This window comes from Stegodyphus dumicola, chromosome X2, assembly GCF_044657685.1.
Source record: "Stegodyphus dumicola isolate Sdum_Otavi_A_Nest chromosome X2, ASM4465768v1".
Lineage (NCBI taxonomy): Eukaryota > Metazoa > Arthropoda > Arachnida > Araneae > Eresidae > Stegodyphus > Stegodyphus dumicola.
Genome location: NC_140781.1, coordinates 78,652,878 through 78,676,203, shown reverse-complemented (window position 1 = coordinate 78,676,203; position 23,326 = coordinate 78,652,878). Strand labels below are relative to the sequence as shown.

Here is a 23,326-nt window from a genome sequence, read left to right as displayed (position 1 = left end):
CAGTTTCCTTGTACTTGACATTACTCCAAACGGAGGCGTCGATGGGTGGGCATCAAGGGCAGCACACGTAATGGGCGCCATGATACCAACTGTCCTTCAGCCAAGCGCCTTCGTATGGTTCGAGAAGACACAGGGATGAGTGAAGGTGTTACCTGTGCCTGGATGGCGGCCGATGAAGCAGTTGGCTGTACACGTGCATTTCTTACGATGTGGTCTTCTCGACGACTGGTCTGTCGAGGGCGTCCTGAGCCTGGTCTTCATGTTCATGACATCTCTCGGGTCCATTGGTCCCAACACCTCCTCACAACACAATCAGAGTAGCCTAATTGACGAGCTACTCGCCTAGATGACCACCCAGTTTCCATCATCCTGACGATTCTCCCCCTCTCAAACTGTGACAACTACTCATATTGTTTTCGAACACGACATAATGGCATGTCTACCTCAGCTCTTCCTTTGTAAATGATTCAGCACACTCAAGCAAGCTTTGGTTACCTGTTTTATACTCCACAGAGTACGACGTTCAACGCCCTCTACCGGCTATACGTAATGCGCAATCACGCTGCATTTCTAATCATTTGCATATCTCCCTGACATGTACCTTCATTGCAAGTTTCGTTAAGATCCCGCAATTATTTCTTGGTGCGCTAATTTTTTTGTCCATGAGTGTATGTTATGTAGTTCCTTGAAGAATTTAAGTACATCATTGAATGCACTGACACACAGCATTAATGGTTTGTTTTTTCACATTGCCATTATTTGGAACAGAACTGATTGACATATTTGAATTTATAGTACTATCATCAGTTTTGCCTATTGCCATACTGGCATAACTAGTACAAAAGACAACATGAGGATTCTTGTGTACAGTATTGTTATCAGCTACAAATTTTGGTACATGAGATTTAGTAATTGCATTAACAAATAAATGTCTTAATGGATGGAAATTTTGGACACCCACGATAGTTTGTGGTGTGTCCTGACTGTTTACACTTACAAAACATAACATTTTGGAGCCTTTTGGCCGTACAATTTTCAGTTTTGTGAGGCCCTGCGCATTGAACGCAACGGGGCTTCAATTTACATGTATAAGATGAATAGTGTTGGCAGTTATGACACTGCACAACCCTTCTAGGAGCATTACAAGGAGTAAACACTTCCATAGAAACACATAAAAATGACAAATCGTATATTTTACCAATAGCAGGTCGATTTTCTACTTGGATTTGGAAGAGTGGCATTGGCACATTAGTTTTAAATCTGCGCATTTGTGATACCTTAAGTACCTTATATTCAAGTTTTTACAGTTCCTCTTCAATATCATCTTTGGGACAGTCAATGGGGAGACCCAGAAAGACTACCTTAATTGGTCGTTCTAATTTTTTAGTGATGATGTAATGATAAATTTGTTTATCTTCCAGATATCTGGAGATTTGCCTATGATCAGCCTCGGATTTGGGGAAAAATTTTGGAACCCGCCGACAGCGAAATTGATTTCAGTATCAGTCTTGAGGTTTTTCACAAAAACAGAGAATACTTGGTTTGAACATGATAGGTTTAATTTTAGGGGGTACAACCCCCATAACATCGTGCTCACCCTATATGTTCGCATTGTCGGTATCATTAGAACTATTGCCCACATCTTTGTTAGCTAGACTTTCAAATTTATTACTAACATAAATGTCAATATTAGGTATGATTAATTTAGTTGGCTTGGCCACATTACAAAGGTGCTTAAAGCCATCATCATCATTTACATCGTTAGCACTGCGCTTAGATTTTTTAGGTAATCTCTTTGGTTTAGGATTAATAAAAGTACCAACATTCTGAGTATTAGATACACAATTTACATCCGTTTTAACATTGCATGGATCTGATTTAGCATTTTTAGTATACATAGAAATAACATCATAAGCAATATTATTACAAAACAATTATTACTACAATATTACAAACAAATTATTACACACCAGAAGATTCACACTTACCTTTAAATAGTTGTAAGAGTTCTTGGTATATTCCTTTTTGTGGTAACACTTTAACAGCATTTGTTTATCATGTTCATTAGCAGTGCTAGCCAGTGTCTCATTAAAATCCATATCCATCTCCATCTGTTTAATAGCAGAATGTGAATTTGTTGAGCAACAGTTACATAGTCCGCATAAGAGTATCTGCATTTAGTAATCCAATCCAGTTATCATCAAGCAATGCATTTGCACATTTACGAACTTCATCCAGTAGCCCAGCCACGTGGGCATGGACGACAAGAGCAGTATCCATATTGTTGAGTGGAGGAAGATTAATCTCCTCCATATGGCGTGTAATCCACCAAAATCGTAGATAACAGTTACCATAGCACAGAAATAATCATACACATAAACGACGTAATCCACAGGTAAGTAGAAAAACACTAAGAGATCACTATGATATTCTACTTCCACAGGAAAGTAGAATATCATCAGTCGCAAAGTGGATTTTGGAAGAAATTTGCCTTTGAGCAGGGTTCACTATTCACCTCAAGGTATAGAATTAGTGGTAGTAACCAAATGGGCAAAGGTAAATTAGAAACGTGAGATTACAGGAAGATATAAACAGTGTTAGTAAAAGACATTCTTGTTCAGAGTTTTTATTTTATTTTTTTTTTCAAATATTTCCATATGTAGAGGCTGTTTGAAGTTTAGGGAGTTGAACTGATAATCACATGAGGGCAATGTGAAAGTCAAACTGAATCCCCTAAAATGTTGTTTTTAGTTTTAAAAATATTACAAAAAAGAAAAAATGCTATTTTGGGGGTAATTTCCTGCAGGTAGTTAGTTACACAGACTAAACAAAACGCAGTAAAAATAAGTACAGAATAATTAAGACACAATAACACGCGAAACAAATACTAATTCTGAAGTCAAACAACAAAAATCAGCGTCAAACTGTGAAGGTTTGAAAACATAATGCTGATTTTTGTTGTTTGACAGAATACATAGATAAACAGCCTGTGTCTATTCCAAATTAGAAAACAACAATGGGTATCATAAGAGAATTTACAGATTTATTTAAAGATTAGCCAAAATTAACACTTAGTAGCAATGTTAATGGAAGAAGGGCACATGACATATTTCAGTAAGTGTAAATGAGCTATTCCATAACTGAATGAGAAGAACTTGCTGTGTCTGCACAGTGAATAAATTTAGGGTCTATTTTTAGAAGAAAACAATAGTTAATTTCACAGATCATGCATGTTTAACCAAGTAGGAAAACATAAAATACTTGATGCCAAAAATGTTTAGGTAGAATTTAAAAATCCTGGTACAGTCAAAAGTCGTTAATCCGGACTCGTCGGGACTTCAGCCATTCCGGATTATTGATTTTTCCGGATTATAGATCATCAGTTTAAATCTCGTAAGATGGCATGCAGAAATTCTAAAATTAAAAATATGAAACCGTAATTTATGAAATAAAGAACAATTATGATCTGAAGGGTATCAAAATTTACAAAAAAAAAAAAAAAAAAAAAAAAAAAGGCTTAATATTTATTTGTTTACTATATTAAACATTTCTTTCAATGTAAGTTGTTTAAGTTGCTTCGTTTTATGTGCTAATACTTTCTCTTTAATTCTATAAACAGACATAATTTCTTGTTCAGTTACAAAGTTCCGCTGTTCAAGTCCCGTAATTGCTGTGCCGAGAATACCGACTAACTTGTCAATCGAAATTTTTTTGTTTTCACTAACCTCTCTGTCACCTTCTTCATCTCTTTATCCATTTTTTTTTGCAGTAATTCCACTTTTTGTTTGATGGACATCGAAACATACTTTCGTTTTGTAGATCCTTTGGGAGCTCCAGCATCGGAAATTCTATTTGACATAATCGAAAGTTCAAGTTTACTTTTAGAAAATTGCTCTTACAGTCTGGAAAAAATAATAAGCCGGATCCAATTCGAAGATTAAGGAACAACGCAATCATCAACATCAACTGAAATAGATAATTTTAGCCTATACCGTCCGTTATACATTAAACGTGCACGCGAAAACGTATTCTGCACTTGCGCACACGCATATGCGCAGTCGTAAAGGTCTTACGCGCACGCGTAAACGCCTATGCGCATGTGTCAACGCGGCGCATGCGCAGAAAGTTTTCAGCTTTGAGGTCTGGATTATAGATCATTCCGGATTATGTGTGTCTGAATTAACGACTTTTGACTGTATATAATTTTACATTTGAACATTGCTCTGGGGGGAAAAATAAAGAGTTACAGATGCATTATCGAGACAGGATAAACAAGTATGGGAAGAAGATCAGTTGTAATATGTTAAAATCTGTTACAACAGACTTGAGAGAAACACCGATAAAAAACTACAAAAGAATGCAGAATTAGGACAAATTTATGCATATTTAAAGAATTTTGAGGCAGTAAAAAAATAGGACTTAAATGCATTATGAAGTAATCACCAGCCATCACAGCTGTTTTGAGATCAGAAGTTTTGTGAGAGATACATAATCCAATTTCAGCACATAAGCACATGTTCAAGACAATACAGAAAGTTACAGAAGCCATTTTCTTTCCAAAGTTGTGGCAAATTATGCAGAAATAAGTCCAGAGCCGTATCACATGGCAGAAGTGTAAATATGTAAATTTTGAGAGGCTGATAAATTTTACTTCTAAAAAAGTGTCAGTTAGCTTTATCGCTTTACTCATGTGGAACTAATGTGACGCTCTGTGCACACTTTACCACAATTAAACAACTTGTCTGATTTAATACTGCCACCAAAGAATAAATACATATAAAAAATGGTATTTCCCATTATTACTTATGGAAAAAAGACAAATACACTTGTTAAACATAAATATTTTATTAGGTATACATAAATAAAACTTTAAGTAAGTAAAAATCATTCAAACGCTTCAACAGAACTCTCACTTTCAGTCCTATCATTTAGTAAATGTCTTATACTGTATTTGCCAAATAATCTATTTTCAGCACCAGTTACACTAACAGCCATTAGTGGATGCATAGCTGTTCTCAGACTTAAATATAAAGAAGGAAACATTATTTCTTGAGCTGCCAGGAGTTGCTTCATACGATGACGTTCCTGCAACACATGAATTCTAATTAATTAGTATTAATTCATAAAAATAAAAAAAGAATTAGAAAATTTCTTATTCTTTCAAGTTTTTAAAACTACCAGATAAGGTGATTTTTTGTGGAAAAAAAAAGATATTAAGGTAAAAATAATTACAAAAATACAATTCAGTTCTAATGCACAGGGTCTTAATTTCTTTAAATGCTGAAAATAATGCATTTTTAAAGATACAATTTCTAAAAATATGGAACATAATTTTAGGAGAATAGTTATAATACTGTGGAAATGATCCTACAAATATAAGAATCTAATTTTTATATGCTGTATATATTTATTGAAATTTTTTCACAACGCAGATCATATAAAAAGTTATTCTTTTTATATTTATTGACAACCTTGTATTCGGTGTAGATTTTGTAAAATTCCAATCGATGTCGAGGGCAAAACAGGTCCCCCTTCATCAGGAGAAAAAAATTCTGCAAAAGCGAGAAAGTAAATGCATACACTCCAACCTTCAGCAAACCTTGTCAGTAGTCAACGCACGAACGACATTTTTACAACTTTGAAAATGTGCGCGTAGCGTATGTTGTAATTAACCATTCATTAATTTTAAATTAATAATTAATTGTAATCAATTTTATTACATTTAAAATCCATATACATATAAAACTGAATAATTAAAAATATACCTTGTAAATTATATGCACATTTAATTAGAAATTTTCTTTTAACTCCTCAAGCATTCACTAATAAAAAGTACTTCAAATCACTACTAATCATAGAAAATTCAGAAGCTATAAATCATATCTTTATTCTGGATATGATTTCTACAGGGAAATAAAATTTAAATAACCAAGAATGATACATATAAGTATTAAACAAAATACGCATAATTTATGAATGCAAAGATTTATATGTAGCATGCTTAGCAAGCTTAAGTTCTGATTTTGAGAATGTTTTTTTATAACACAGTTCTTCATTTGCCTGCATATTTATTTTTTCAATCAAAACTGCTTCAAGAGTTTTAAGACCTAAATTTGGTCGAAATTCCGTCTGATTTTTTTTAACAATAGAAAAAATTCTTTCGCAAGCTGCATTTGAATGAGGTATTATTAAGACAGCAAGCATTACAGAAGGCAATACTTTGTATTTAATACACCCATTCATATTTTTTAATTTGGCAATTTCTCCCCATGCTATATCAATACGCAAATCTACAATTTCTTTCAAATCATCTACTTGATACATGGAAAATTCAATTTCTACTTGATTAAGACATTTTTCATCAATAATGGATGGAAAAGTATTCATCAAGTAAAGAACAGATGAAAATGAGACTTCAGTTCTCAAGTTGATGTCAGCAACTTCAGCATGTTTTAGAAATAGATCACTCAGTGGAAATTTATCAATTATATATGAACATGCAGTTACAAAAAAAGCTCGCACAGAATTGAAAAATGATTTCACTTCACTTTCATTCAACTTGGCATTTTTTAAATATAGTCTTGTTTCCGCATCAATCACTAAAGTTTCATTTTCTTTTTGTTTACTATACTTCTGAAATGGAATAGACGTTAGAGTAACATCTTCATTTTCTTTAGAAATTACTGATGGTTTTACGAATCTAACAAATAAATTCATTAAAAGTTCAAAAAGTTCTCTTCTCAATTTATGTATATAAGGAGCTTGTTGTTGCAAATTAATATTTACTGTTATAAACAAAGGCAAAGTATTTTTCAAAAATAACAAGTACAATTTGGTGGTCGGTGACTGTAAAATTTTTTTAATGTTTTGCAATCTCTTTCCTTCATTCTCACTGTTATCTGGTTTATCTCCAAAAAAATTTATCACAGCATCCCACTGTTCCAAAATCCTTGTTATAGATTCTAAAAGAGACAACCATCTCGTACTGCAATATTTCAAAATTTTATGAGATTTTGCATTCTGTCCCAAAATTTGTTGAGCAACTTTGAAGCTATGCTTCCGTTTCGAACTTTTCTCCAAGTAAAAATATATATCTATTATCAACATTTCAATTTCTGAGCCAATTAATTTTTCAGTAGCTTTTTTTGCAGCTATATGCAAGAGGTGGCACGGACAACCTCGGGTGATTATACTTGGTTGATGCATTTTGATAAATGATGCTACACCTTTAAACTTTCCAATCATATTACTAGCATTATCTGAAGAAAATGATAAGCAATTTTTCCATTCTAAACCTTTGTTTTTAAAGTTTTCATTTATACAATTAAAAATACCTTCTCCTGTATTATTCGTGCATTCTAAAATAGAAATCAATGAAGTAATTATCACTCCCTTTTCTTTACTGTAGTATGTTATAACCAATGGGTACAGTTTGTTATCATTACTTCCATCAGTACTTAGAGAAAATGATGTACTGCACACTGATTTTATAATATCAGCAACAGTATTTTCTGCAAGCGTTTTCACAATAGCAGCAGTTTTGGTATGACCGGAGCTAAATTTTTTTGCTATGGCAGAATCCGGAAACATTGCTTTGAAAAGCTCTTTGGAATGATCCGAAACAGAAAGCGGTAGATTATGTTCAATTAAAAAACGAACAAAATAGCATTCGGCTTTTATAGGATCTGTTTCAACATCTTTTATTAAGAAATTTGTTATTTCTTTAGATTTTACGGTGCCAAGTTCTATATGCTTTTGAGAAAACACATGCCGTTTACAGTCATCTTTTCCGCCATGAGCAACTGAGAAGTCTTTGTTGCATACACTGCAGTGTGCGTGATTCACAGAAATTTCGGACGCTTTAATGCATGGAAATTCTGAAGAATATGAATCTTTAAACTTCTGCTTTGATAATTTTGGCTTCTTCGTTCGAGGCAGCATTATGATTAAAAATCTTTCACCTGATTCACAGTTCACAAGACACACGCTAAGCTCTCGCCGTAAACTACACAATGCAGCCGAATGCAGCCTAAACACGCATCAGCGAGGAACCTGGGAGACAATTGGGTGGAACTATTGATAAGTCGTTAACGGTTGGAGTTACTGATCTACGATTGGCTAATTCTTCAAAACTAGGAACGCACTCAACACGTGATATATGATAACATGAGTATTCAGCCAATCATCGGATGAATTAGTTGGTTCCGTTTTGCGTACTGGTTCTCCTGCTCTTGTTTCTGTAAAATCCGTAGTTTTTTCCATACTTTTTGTAGCTCGTAGTTTTTCATGAATTTCCGTAGAAACTACGGAGAATCCGTAGTAGTTGGAGTCTATGGTGAATGTTAGTCATATTTATACCCTACAGGCGAAGAGTGGAAGAGCTGATAGTGCCATCTGTCAGCAGAAATAGTAACAAAAAATGAAGGGTTAAATTAGTAGAATTTTAAAGGCATTAGGCAAGACTGGATTGGAATTAAAGTCATTGACAAAACAGGATAAATTTTTGTGACTGTAAAAAGCTTCAAGAAAATCCAATTTGCTAATAGAATCAGCTTTCTAGATAACTTATGCAGAACCCAAATCAAAATTGTGATTGAACTTCCAACTATGATTAGCTATTGAAGATTTGTTAATTTCGACCCCATAAGTATTGCGCAAATCCGACACATGCGCGAGTGAAAATGCCAATTTTTTCACTTGTTCTGTAATATACTATTGCAGTTTTAGGTCTTTAACTTTAATTTCTAATTTTAAGACATAGAACAATGTGAAAATTTTAAATAAGTAACAGACAAAATGACAGTGTTACGTGCAAAGCATGGAAAATGAACGTTTATATTATAAAGAGAATGCGTCGAAACATTTTCATTTTTTTTTCTTTGTCTGTATTGTCTTATGTTTATCAGTTTTCAGATATATTATATAAAAATATTTGGTATTGGTAAAAATTTGATAATAAGTTAAAGAAATATCAAAACTGCTAAAATTTTTGGCAACACCCTGCTGCAGGTCACACGACTCCCTTAGAGGTCGCAAACCGCAGTTTAAGAAATCCTGGCATAGAATTATATTATTACATGCCTTTTATATGGATACATTAACATATTTCATGTTCAATTTTGAAAATACAAAGCTGTACCTATTATCAAGAATACTAGTGTTTAATTTTTAATATCCAACTAGTTTTTCTTTTTCCTGTTTTAAATATCAAGTAATAATTTTACAAAAACTACGACAAATTATTATCACTTTTAAAACTGTAACCAAAAACAACATTGTTCTTACTTTTGGAGCTTCAAAGCATGCAGGACAGTTTTCTGGTATAACTGGAAGTTTTTTCTAAAAAAGAAGAGAAAAATAAATAATGTATATTAGAACATTCTTCTAACATTTTGATTCCTCAAATGGAAGTGATCCAACAGCAGAGATCATTTCACTCTTCCAAGAACAAATTAAAACTTAATTTGAGCAACTTACCTCTTCAGCAAACCTCCTGAGATCCCTTTCTCTGACGAATACAAAGGGTCTAATTATTCTAACAGAAGAAGACCTAAGGAATCAACATAATATTGAATGAATGTGAACAGTTTCTTACATTTTTTAACATGTAAAAATTTTTGGAACATTAAACATCCGACAATAATAAATTTACATTATTGCAATTTACTTCTTAAAAAATTCAGATGTGTGATACACCAGATACATGTTACAATGAAACACTTACTTTGAAACTTTTCAGAGACTGATGTTTTAAAAGCAGAAATTTCTAGATGACAGTCTTTTTTAACAACATTGAATTATGAGAACTATGGCTAAGTAATTAAAAGACATTGAACTAGTGTTAAACTAAGTGCAATGACAGCTAAATAAAATTTAGATAAGCTGTGAAAAGTTTTGACTTATTCACTTCTACAAAGATTTAAACTGACATAACGTGTTATTCATATCAAGCAAAACTCATGAAAAAAATTATCAAATGAGAAGAATGCAATATGAAAATATAAAAATATTTTGCTACAAATTTTTTACATTCTGTCCTTTGCTCACTTACTCAGCATTTTCACATAGTGGCTAATTGGGTCACTTCATATCTGTTCATCTCAGGATATATAAATAAGTAAAATATTACAGCAAAGTAAAATATTACAATGTTTTTGAGTGATTCCCCCCTGCTTCTTTTTTGCTTCATCATGACAATGCAAATCCAAAGTAAATGTTTATTAGCCACTTTGCTGGCTCTTTTGCTAATACGTAAGAGGTAGATTTATAAAAGAATTCTTTATTTTCTCAAATGTTATTTTAATATTATGGTTACCCTCCAAAACACCCACTTTATGTTGTTCACTATATAATTTAGGAGCAAGGTTTAAGGATAGCACTGACTAATCCAATTACCGCATTCTCAAAACGGCAGCTTTGCTTAGCCAGTTTTTATTCATAGTTTGTATTTGTCTCAGCAGTTTCTTACTACAGTCAAAAGTCTTTAATCCGGACGTCCATAATCCGGAATGATCTGGACCTCAAAACTACAAACTTTCTGCGCATGCGTAAACGCATAATGAGTTTACGCATGTGCATGATACATTTACGCATGCGCATTTAATGTATAACGGGCAGTATAAGCTAAGCTAAAATTATCCAATTATCTATTTCAGTTAATGTTGCAGATTGCGTTGTTCCTTAATCCTTGAATTGGATCCGGCTTATTATTTTTTGCAGACTCTTAGAGCAATTTTATAAAAGTAAGCTTGAACTTTCGATTATGTCAAAAAGAATTTCCGATCTGGAGCTGCAAAAGGATCTACAAAGCGAAAGCATGTTTCGATGTCCATCAAACAAAAAGTGGAGTTGCTGCAAAAAATGGCCTTTGTTTCTCTAACAATTCCAAAATCTGTTTATCAATTTCATGCTGCTCTGTGAAGAGGGGGGGGGGACGTCGCGGCGCGCAATGAACTGGAAGTTGATCTGTCAGCACTATCCTTATCTTCAGGGCAGATGTTTTTATTTTATTCGGCTTATAATTCCTTACTAAATGTAGTATTTCATCTCGATGTACTCCGTTTTTGATATGATTAAATCAAATTCCTCGTCATTAAAAATATTACGAATACACATCAAATAGTTTTCTGGTTGCAATTTTATAATTATGATTATGTGTAATGTATGCTTTACACGTGCGCGCGTTGAAAGAAATGTTTAATAAAGTAAACAAATAAATATTAAGCTTTTCTTTTTGTACATTTTGATACCCTTTAGATCATAATTGCTCTTTATTTCATAAATTACGGTTTCATATTTTTAATTTTATAATTTCTGCATGCCATCTTACCAGGTTTAAACTGATGATCTATAATCCGGAAAAAACGATAATCCGGAATCGCCGAAGTCCCAATGAATCCAGATTAAAGACTTTTGACTGTACTAGTTCTTTGATGAAGCATAATATCACAACATAAACTAGATTCTTGATAGCAGAGTCCTTTTTGAAGAAGCTAAGGAACATGAAGAAATGTGCAGTGCATTAGCTAGAATTCGAGCTTTGGCCCACATGATTGCTATATGCTTTAACTCTTTGAGGGCAGGAAAAGGCAATTATCTTTTTCATCAAAACTCATTTTATTTACTATATCAGGTGTTACAATGAAATTATTTGCGACAATTACACATATTTTGTCCAAGACGTGTGAAACAAATGACCACATCAGGTGGATAGTGTCAGTGACCACTGCCTACAGAACACATCCCTACAAATCAGTCTCTATGGCACTCAAGGAAACAGTTTTGCTGTTTCAAGCAGAGTGCAACTTTGCATGTGCTGCATTACCACACTGTTCTTACAAGCGTTTTCTTGGATGTGATGTTGTCTGCAATGGCTGATGCTTATTTTCTTGAAGACGAATTGCTGCATCAACTACTGGCTTACGTTTCTTCTTGATTGCCATCTAGTGAGCTACAAGGGAACTTCAGAAATGGCCAATCTTGAAAACCACTCGCACGAGTGAGTAAAACATAATATTGAATGAATGTGAACAGTTTCTTACATTTTTTAACATGTAAAAATATTTGGAACATTAAACATTGACAATAATAGAAAAGTTGGTTACTGTAGGTAACACTGGCCTTCAAAGAGTTAAATTACATCCCAAAGCACACAACGAGCGAGAAAACAGCTTGAAATCTCTTCCACTTAAAGGGCGACTGGGTAAGTGGGAATGCAATCGCCAAATCCTGATGGTGACGAATTATCACACATTACATTAAGTTCAGGTACCACAGCAGTCTTTTTTTGAACTTTCTGAAGCCAGGAAACATGAAAAAATATGGAGAGCCCTTGCTGGGATTTTAACTGCAGACCTTCTGATTGCAAATAGCTGGGCACACTTCCATGAAGGCATGCAAAAAGGAGGGAGAAAATACCTTACAGGTTTAGCGATTTTACTATTTTCCTTCATTTTTTTAGTATTTAATTTACAATGAACATAACTGAGCACTGATTTAACTCTTTGAAGGGCAGTCACCTTTTATATTGAACGTTTTACTCGCTCATGTGAGTTGTTTTCAAGACTGACCGTTTCTGAAGTTCCCTTGTAACTCACTAGATGGCAATCAAGAAACATAAGCCAGTAGTTGAATTCTCTCCCATTTAAAGGGAGACTGGGTAAGTGGGAACACAATCACCAAATCCTGATGGTGACGAATTATCACACACTACATTTTAAGTTCAGGAACCACAGCAGTCTTTTTTTTTTTAAACTTTCTGAAGCCCGGAAACATAAAGAAATATGGAAAGCCCTTGCTGGGATTTTAACTGCAGACCTTCCGATTGCTAATAGCTGCCAATTTGCCGATTTTCAATTTGCTTTTGCTTGTTTATTATACTAACATTTTTCACACTTATAGCATTTATTTTTTTATGTATTTGCTTTCCACAGGGGAAAGAGAATAATTCTTCCCTTATTTAAATTGCAACTTTTTAGTACGTGTAAATACATGGTGATTATTATTAAAGTCCCACTTTTAAAAGGCTGTTAAAATAGAACCACTGATTAAAGTGACTTGAATATACAAAAAGAAATGGGAATTAATCAGGCAAAAGAAAAAAAAAAAATGTTCAATATTTTATCAACAGATGATGTTGTGCTTGTCACAATATGCTAACTCAAACATGTGACATGCCCATCACATATTCAGACCTAAGAAAAACAGCATACATGCAATTCCCATTATTCCACATCTAAGAAGCTCGCCATGACTCTGAAAATGACAGACCGGGCTCTGTTTATGAAGCTTTCTTAGAAGAATGGTAACAGTGCTTCAACTGTCCTGAAGAAGATCCACATATTAAAACCGGTATCACATTTTCAAAGTACCCTCAACAAAGCAACGACAGAAACATTTACCATAATTTTCATTTTGAGGATTTCTGATTAACTGCAGGCAAAAACATACCAGAGGTAGAGCACATGGCATCTTCATATGACGAAGACAAATTCCAACTTACGATTTTTTTTTTTTTTTTTAAGTAACAAGTATCATTTAGATTTTTCACTTTCATTTCATAGATGAAATTAATAAAACAGCTGCAGTTCCATTCCAATATATGGCAATGAATACCAATAATTAAAGGGCATTGCATGCAATAGGCAATGATTTATCACTAATTAAAGGGACATTCCCATGAAGCTCTGGGTCTCATTTTTGACTAATAGGTTAAGTACCAATATATTATTATACATTCCTATTATGCCCAATCAACTTCAGTCTTTCCCTTCTCTTTCTCATATGCATATGCACACATACTCATATAAAATTACCAACTTTCTAGACCAGCCATGCGAAACTCCCCTAAAGCAATGAAAATGATTAGTATTTTACAATAATGCAGGCTACAACATAGAAAAAAAAATTCATACTTAGTGATATATTTAAAAAATGAGTAATTACAAAAAAATATATTATCTAATATCATAGGTCTTTAAAAATAGAAGGAACATAAGCAGATCCTACTAGTAGAAGGATAACTATTGTTTCTTTCCTGATGTTGCGAGCTCCATGATTTATATTTGTTAACAATATCAAACAGCTGTTGTTTTCCTTTTATTTTAGACGGAGTTTTGTTTTTGTAGCTTGACAACAGTAAGAAAGATTAAAATAATGTTTTAATTTCCTTAAGTGTGTAAGCAAATAAAAGTTTTGGCTATTTTATGCAAGAAAATGTAATTGTGTATTTAAAATATTTCTTTTCAACAGTTATGGAATAGAGCCAGATTTAATTTAACCCTTTGCGGCGCTTTATACGTTAACATCGCAATTTCAACAAAAAAAGTATGCAGTCTATTTAGTCCTAAGGGAAATTTTGTAAAAAATGCACTTACCGTTTTAATTCTATGGTTGTTCCATGAGGTGGAACACTGCGCCACCAGAGCTTTTAAAAGTGCGACTAAGCAAGCATTGCAGTGAAGCATGAAAATGAGTAGAAGTGTTTGTATAAGAATGAAAAAACTCTGTATTATGGCTGTATACACGGTTTCCTGGATATACACAACATTCCTGAATATATATGGATAAATGAGATAAATATCTATATACACAAGTCCTATATACAAAAATATTTACAAATTTTCCTATTTCTTAGCTTCGTGAAATTGTTCAAAGTAAGTCACACCTTTTTGATGGAAGCACAAAGCAACTTTGCAGGCTTTGCACGTAAAACTTGTTTTGTGCGGGCTTCTGCTTCATGCTACAATGTGCACATCGTCTACGTGTACCCTTCACTGGTATGTGTTCAACACTGTAGCGTTTTAAAATGGAAACCTTTACTTTATGCCTGGGAGTATATTCAGGTCTTGAAGGAAGTTGCCTCTTCAGGAAGTCGCCTCTTCAAAGTTATCTCTGACGCTTTCATGGCACAGAGGGAACACAGCAAATTTAAATGGAACTCTTTGAGCTGTAGTCCGAGGGTAATTCATGAAACACTTTTAGCGCTTCAGAAAGAATTAGACCTCTCCGTGCCATTTATGGAAAATTAATATTAAAAAAGTTAACTACGATTAATATTAACAATAAAGAAAAATAAGCCTATAATATATACATATACGAAAAACATCTACACAATTATTGAAATTAACGGGAATAAGACTAAAAAGCGACAGCAAAAAATTTGCGCAGGTCTAAGTAAAGATGAGTCAAGTTACTAATAAAATTCCCGCCTAAAAACTACTCTAAAAAATTCGAGATGCCAATATTAGGGCTTTCATAACACAAAACACCCCTCAATACTGCTTTGTTTGAATTCATTCCCCCCCAAACAAACAACGTAAACAGAAAACGTAAACAACGGATGTTCTCTCCTATAAGCACAGATGCTCTGATTCGTAACAGCATGAGATCACTAAAGGCACAGTGTTCTCGCTAATGGAACACCCGGGTTTATTCAATGATTCTGCATATGGTTTTGTATGAAAGATTAAAAAAAATATAGAACAAATAATTTGGAGTACAGCCAGCAAAATTATGCCTATTTTTTTCCTAAATACAATTTTTTATATCATTAAAAAAATAGAGAAAATTACTTGGGAAAAAGTGGATTTTAATAACACAAAATAAATGAAAATTCTGTGTCTCCTTGTGATATGCTGCTATCTACTGTTTAAAAAGAAAAGTTCAAAGTATATTATAAAGGCATTTTTATCTATTTACGGTTGAAGTTAAGGGTTTCAGAAGCGATTCAATTTGAGTGTTCCATGTAGCGGAACACTGAGCCACAAAGGGTTAAAGGCAAGAAGAACGACTGAACAAAATAATATTCAGGTAGGTTCAATGCAATATTAATGCTGAACGGGGACGTTATATTGGTTTTGAAAGTAAATACAGTTAAACTTTTAAGCATGGAATTATTAGTAAAGAAATGCTCACCTGTTACAGCCAATTTTACTAAAACTTTTATTGCCTTGAGTGATTTATTAAATCAGGAAAAACCTAGTGCTGCTTAAATTTGATAAAATTTTGCTAGTTTAAAAAGGATATTTGCTCAGCTTTTTAGTTTCAATACAAAATGATTTACTGAGTTGCAGAAAAATATGAGTATTTGATTATTGAAGAATGCGACGAGAAGATGGATAATATTACAATAAAAGTAGACATTTGTATGAATAGAATTTTAAAGGATGAGTGTAACCAGTTGGTTTGTTCTTCTCACGTTCAAGTTAAAAGGAAACTGAAATTATCAAAGATTGAACTTGTTAGATTTACCAGTGAAATTAAGGACTGGCTCTCCTTTTGGAGTCAATTCCAAAGAATTCATGAAGATGAAAATATAGAAAATGAGGACAAAGTTCAGTATTTAATACAATGCATGTTTGAGGACACGAGAGCTTGTGATATTGTTAACAATTATCCACCAACAGGTGAAAAGTATAATACGTGGTAGAATGCCTAAAATCTTGTTTTGGTTGAGATGAATTACTTATTGAGTTCTACATACGAGAACGGTTCAGTTCAGAAGTTACCACAGAAATTAGTCATAAAAAATGCTTCAGGCAATAATTGAAAATTAGACACTTTTAGACTGTATGAAAAACAGGAATCCTATTTGAGAGCTCTGGAATCCATTGGTTTGACTCTGGATAAATATTCTGCCATGCTTTTCTCTCTCATTGAATCTTACATACCACAGGATATTTTTAGGGTGTGGTTGCGAAATCCGATAGTTAGTACACTGGATGAGTCAGTGGAGAATCCATACAGTGAAAAGCTAAAAACCTTGTTATCGTTTATGAAAATGGAAGTAAGAAGAAAAGAAGCGAGTTCTATTAGCGGAATCTGGGTTTCCAAATAAATATGAAAAAGGGGAGAAAGAAAAGATGACTAAAGCTTTTAATCAACCAACAGCTGCAGATTTATTTTCAGGAGTTTTCGAAAAGAGAAAAGAAAACATAGCTTGTGTATTTTGTGAAAAGGCACACTAGAGCAGATTGTTTTAAGGCTCAAACTCTGAATTTCCTGCAGAAATAAGGTATCTTAAAGGATAAAAAAAGTCTGCCTTATATGTTTAGGAGGCATACATTGATCAAAATTTTGCAAGACAAATATTAAATGTATTATTTGTGGAAAAGGATATTTAGTTTTAATGTGTACAGAGCTGAAAACTAACAAATTAATTAATAATTCTTTTAAATCTGAAGAATCAAAACCGAGCGATAACAGCCTGTCAAATCATTGTTACTCTGGTGAAGTTCTACTTCAAACGTTATAGATTAGTTTGAAATAAGGAAATAAAGAAAAACAAGTACGGGTACTCATTGATAGCGGTTCCCAATATTCATACATACTGAAGACAACTGAAGAAGAGATCGGTATAGAACCAAATGGTTACATGTTATTGATTCACACACTTTTCGGAGAATTAATGACAGAGATGAAGGAGCATCGTCAGTATAAACTTGACATTGAGTCCTTAAACAATACATTTTCCTGTAAAATAGAAACTCTAAAACAATCTTAATTGTGGAAAAATTCAGTGATTAAACAAAGGAGGATTATGGGAAAAAGAGTTAAAGGAAAAGAAGATATGGCTTAATGATTATGGAGAGAAATTTCCTGATATCGAGATATTGATTGGAGCTGATTTTTGTGGTTATCTGTTTATCAGGAAAACTCATTATCTTAAGTGTGGCTTAGTCGCATACAAAATGCTTTTGGGTTAGCTGATTATGGGGGAAAACATTTGATGAGAACCCTGTTAGCACCTCTGTACTGATAAAAAATGCATCAATAGCTGATCTGTGGAACTTGGATACCCTAGGTACTGGAGATCTTGTTGAAATAAAATCTAAAGAAAAGACACATCAATTAGTTATGCAACAGTTCTAGCAAGCAGTGAGCAGGGATAAAGAAGGTTAGTACATCGTGAAGCTGCCTTGGTTAGAACAGGAGATTCTGAAGGAAAATAAATTGATTGCAGAGTGCAGATGTACATCAACTGTGGAGAAACTTATTAAGGAAGGCGGATATTCAGATTATGATGCTGTTTTCCAGGAATGGTTAGCGGAGAATATTATTGAAGAAGTACCACTTGAGGAAGAAAATAAAATTCCATGCCATTATTTAACCCATTGAGGCGTTTTCAAGAAAAACTCCAACACAAGCGTTCAACCTGTTTTCGATGCCTCTTCAGGCTGCGTAGCCACATTTTAGTTTAAAAAAAATAAGCACTTTTCAAGCACATTTTCAGAAAAAAAATAAGTACCTGTCTAATTACATTATGCACAACTGAACTTTAAAAGAAAAATTAGACTTGTAATTTAAAATATGAGAAATGCTGTATTTATTAAGAGAGAATGAGCATTACCTGAGCAATGGAAAACAATTACTTTTTTTTTTTTTAATTTTAAATAACAGTTCAATTTACAGAACTCCTTTACAATGAGAGGGGGGGGAACTATGCAGAACTAAACTATATTACAAGATTTAATGACGAAATTTCAGTTCAAAATAGAGAAAATAAATAATAATAATCCATATTTATTGTATTTGCTTGACACCTAATAATAAATACAATTTATTTTTCTGCTTGTATTAATATTTAAATAATTTAACTTAAATTCAAATTCTGAACATTTTCTAAATTTTCATTGTATAACAATGTTCCCTTAACAGATATTGCAAGCAAAGTAATTTAAGTAGAAAAGAGGAACATTTCTGAAATCAGAAGACGGGAAATTGCAGTCCTGCAGTCATCCTTTTAACAGTAAGAGCTTAACTAACCCGTATACTCGGAAACTGCCAAATATTCCGGACAGTCAAGCGTAACTGGAAAAAGAGGAGCAAGGAGGGGTAGATTGTAGCTGTTCTTTAAGATTTTTTGGCTAAATAAATGCTTTTGACATTTCAATATGTGCATCATATAAAAATAGACTAATGGAACTGAAAAATATTCTGCTTAGCAAACACAGTAAAACAATTTTAAGTGTTCATAAACAAATCTCAGACTGAACATCAAAATTCATTATCTCTGCAAAATATCGCAAACGTTACTGTGCAATACGTGGGCCGTAATTCTTCCGTACATGATATTACACAATCGGAATCAACAGCTGCCAGTATTCAGAAAATAAAGAACAAAATAAAGAAAAGAAAGAGACTTGGCCAATCTGGGGTATTTTTCTTTCTACACAGAACAGGCTGCGTTCAATTTCCGGAATAGAATCATTCTTCGCTTGGGTTAGTAGACCGCAGAAATTTTAGTCCTATGCAACCCAGATTGGAAAGCAACCCCCCTAAAAAAGACCGTTGCTTGTTTTGCTGCGAAATGTAACGGTTTCAATATTTGAGATTTTGTGGAGAAAGGAGAGAACCTCCCAACCTCCATACTGTATAATGTATTGGCAAAAAAAAAAAAAAAAAAAAAAAAAAAAAAAAAAAATTACTGTTTGATTACTTTTCCTTCATTTAAGCCATTCTGAATATTATTCCTTAGAAAGTTAATCTGTATTAAAACACACTTACCGATTTTTGGAAGTTTACCTATACCTCAGCAGTTACTGCAACTATATTATTACAAATATTCATACATATGCTCATAATATAGGCATAACAATCATAATAAATGCAAATATGAACTGAACATGTGGAAAGAGAATGCAAATTATTAAAATCTTGATAAAAATTCAAACGTGTGAAGTATTTAAGGTGAGAGGGAAAAAATACCGAATGTACCGGAGTTAAAAAATGCCTTTTATGTGGACAACAGTGTAATATCTGTATCTGATGAAAAGGAACTATTGCAATTTGTACATGAGGATAAACAAATTCTAACTTCAGCATGTTTTTCTTACATAGATGGGAAATAAAAGGGAAAAGGATTCTCCCGTTCTTGGATTATTGTGAGACTGAAATAAAGATATCATTTTTTTGTTTACTACTTTCCTTTGAGAAAGAACCTGTAAGAACTATTCTTTCAGCTGCCGACAGTATTTTTGATCCCACTGGAATGTGCCGAGTAACAATCTGCATGAAGATGCTAATACAAAAAAGCTGAACTCTTAAATCAGACTGGGATGAGTTATGTCCTGAAAGTGTTTGTAAAAGGTTTTTACTGTGGACGGAAGACATTGAGTTATTATCGGAAATTAAAGTTCCAAGATATGCTGATTGTGATGGTTTCTGAGAAGGATTATGTCTTCATACTTTTGTAGATTCTAGTAAATCTGCTTACAGCACAGTTGTGTTTCTTCGTAAAGAAAACAGTGATGAAGTCAAAGTTCATTTTAATTCCAGCTTAGAGTAGAGTTGCTCCCTTGACGAAAGCAACAATTCCCTGATTGGAATTACTAGCCTGTTGTGTAGGATCACACATTATATCTTACATTAGAAGAGAAATGAATTTGACAGAAGTCCCCACCACATATTGGACAGATTCTTCAACTGCTTTATTTTGGATTAAGAATGAAGATAATTGAGGTACTTTCATTAAAAATAGAGTTCAGGAAATTCGACGTATAACTTCAGTGGATTCATGGAAACATATTCCTGGGAGTCATAATCTGGCAGATCCCCCATCCAGAGGTTGTACTAAAAAATTTATCCTTACATCAAAATGGGCAGGGACCAGAGTGGCTAAAGCAGTCCGAAGACCACTGGCCCAAATCTCAGATTCAAACCAATAGTGAAGAAGCTTATGAAGAGCGAAAGAAGGGAGAAACTACTTTAGTTAACACTTCTGTGTCAGACGAGCTATGGTACTTATGACGAGTTTCCAAGCATTCAAAGATTTTACGACTAATAGCCTGGATATTGCTTTCTATAATAATTGTATAAATTCTGAGCATATAATGAAGGAAGAGTTGTCTGCACAAGAAATTGAAAATTCAGAAAAGATACTCATGGAAATTGTTCAAAGGGAAGCTTCCAATGGAACATCTACTGATGACAAATTAAAAACCCTTAATGTTTTCTTAGATGATGATGGATTGATTAGGTTAAAAACAAAAATTATTCGAAGAGAAGATGAAGAAAACTTCCCAAGTCCAATTGTTTTGCCTTCAGATCATGAATTGGTGGAAAAAATTAATTTATGAACATCACCTGAATCTGCTGCATGGAGGAGTACAAGTTGCTCTAGCTGATATTCATCAACAATTTCGGGTTTTGAGAGTAAGGAAGACAGTCCAAAGAGTTATCACAAAATTTGTACATGCAAAAGCTATTCTGCATTGAGAAAATGGAAATTGAACCAGCTCCACTATTGAATGACAAGAGCTCGTTAATAATTAGTTTTTGAAGTAACGGGAGTGGATTTAGCCGGTCCTCTACACTTAAAGGATGGAAGTAAGAGTTGGATCCTACTATTCACTTGCGCTGTGCATAGAACTATTCATCTGGAGTTGATTCAAAGCCTTTCCACCAATGCTTTTTGTTAGGATTATAAAGATTTATAGCGAGACAAGGCATACCTAAAAAACTGCACAGCGGTAATGGGACAAACTTTAAAGGAGCTAGTAACTCATTGGAGTCTCTTGACTGGGATAAGCTATCTTAAGAAAGTTCCACAATGAGGATTCAATTGGATTTTCAACATTCCTACAGCTGCCTAGTGGGGTGGTTGATGGGAGTGGATAGTTCAGATGATTAAGAAACTTTTAAGAAGGGTACTAGGAAAAGCCTCCCTAAAATATGAGGAAATGTACTGACTGTTTTGTGTGATATGGAAGCGGTAATAAATTGTCGACTCTTAACGTACTTATCCGAAGATGCACAAGATTTAATATGCCATTGACACCTTCCACGTTTTTTCAAGATAATAAGACAGCAGGAGTACCAGACTTGGATAACTTGGGCAGTATTAATTTGACCAAAAGCTATCGGTATCAACAAAAGCTACGGAAAGAGTTAAGAAGATTTAGGTCTTTTAATTCAGCAGAATTTCAAGAAGAACAGTCTGAAACAGATAAGTGTCAGTGAAGTTGTGGTTGGATGTGATGACAAAAACCGAATATTCTGGCCATTGGATATAGTCACAGAGGTCTTTCCTGGAAAGGACAATCATGTGAGTAAAGTGAAATTAAAAACAGAAGTAGGAGAACACATATGCCCTGTCCAACGGTTATCCCTTTAGAGATTACCAATCCAAACATTTTATTTAGATTTAATGAACTTTTGTGCAAGTTAATGAAATTTTGTGCCAACTGTTTCTCATAAAAGGAACATTCCTCATAAATCTGAAAATGTTAAAACAGTGACTGATTCTGAACTATAAACTAGAGGAGGCAGACAAATTGTTAAACCTTCTCACAATAAATGATTTTTTTAAAGTATATGTTCTGTATTATATTTAATTTATATTGCGAGTATATTCAGTACTATGCAGGTCTATTGGGTACAATATCTTTATTTAATGTTTTAATTCTCATAGACCATTATAAGAAATATCAAAAGTTGGGAGTATGTTACGAGCTCCAAGATTTATATTTGTTAACGATACTCAACCTTTTTATTTTAGATGGAGTTTTGTTTTATTAGTTTGGCAACAGTAAGAAAGATTAAAATAATGTTTTGATTTCCTTAAGTGTGTAACCAAATAAAGTTTTGGCTTTATTAAGCAAGAAAATGTAATTGTTTATTTAAAATATTTCTTTTCAAGAGTTTCGGAATGGAGTCGGATTTAATTTGAAGACGAAAAAGATTGAGGGAAATAATATTCAGGCAGATTCAACACAATACCCGACATCTGGTATTTTCTGCCTGCAATTAGCTTTCAGATGTCTGGATACATGCTGCTCAAACTAAAGATTTTCAGAAGTCATGTTAACTTGGATGTTAAGATGTCTGTCCAGATCCATGTTAAGTTGGATCTCATTGGTGATTTGCTCTTTTTATATAGGTGAATAAAACTCTCCCCACTGGTAAGTACTACCGATCCTGGAATTCATGCAGGATGCAAATTTGCGGCTTTCCAGAAACCCCACAGGCAGGTATTTGAACACTTATGTTTATTTTGTCACAAATTTCTGTTATCTTTATCTGTAAATATGCTGGCACTTTCTCAATGTTCAGTTGAGAAACTATTTTTATAAACAGACCATACGAAGAACCCGTTCTAGCACCTGAGGTTGCCCATATGCTCCCAATATAGGATGGAATACCAATTTTTATTCATCTAATTAGTTATATACTTTGCATTATTATCTTGGTGTGAGCAGAGGCCCCTGATTTCAATATGCCTCTTTCAGACAGTTTTCTAAAATGATTTCAATATGCTTCTTTCAAACAGTTTTCTAAAATGATACACAGATCACCCACTAATCAGTAAAGAAATAACATTTTATCA

At 33.5% G+C, this 23,326-nt stretch overlaps 1 protein-coding gene across 2 annotated transcripts in view; it reads right to left on the bottom strand.

The window, feature by feature from the left end:
• Positions 1-4,826: 4,826 nt before the first annotated feature.
• LOC118202189 (uncharacterized) overlaps positions 4,827-23,326 on the bottom strand; it is a 115,244-nt gene continuing 96,744 nt past the window's right edge. For both annotated transcript variants that reach the window (XM_085809583.1, XM_085809582.1), the window contains 3 exons: positions 9,478-9,550; positions 9,286-9,339; positions 4,827-5,085 (listed from right to left, as the gene is read on the bottom strand). In XM_085809583.1, the coding sequence (XP_085665709.1) occupies positions 4,885-5,085; positions 9,286-9,339; positions 9,478-9,550 (328 nt within the window). In that variant the 3' untranslated portion in view covers positions 4,827-4,884. The remainder of the gene's footprint in view (positions 5,086-9,285; positions 9,340-9,477; positions 9,551-23,326) is intronic.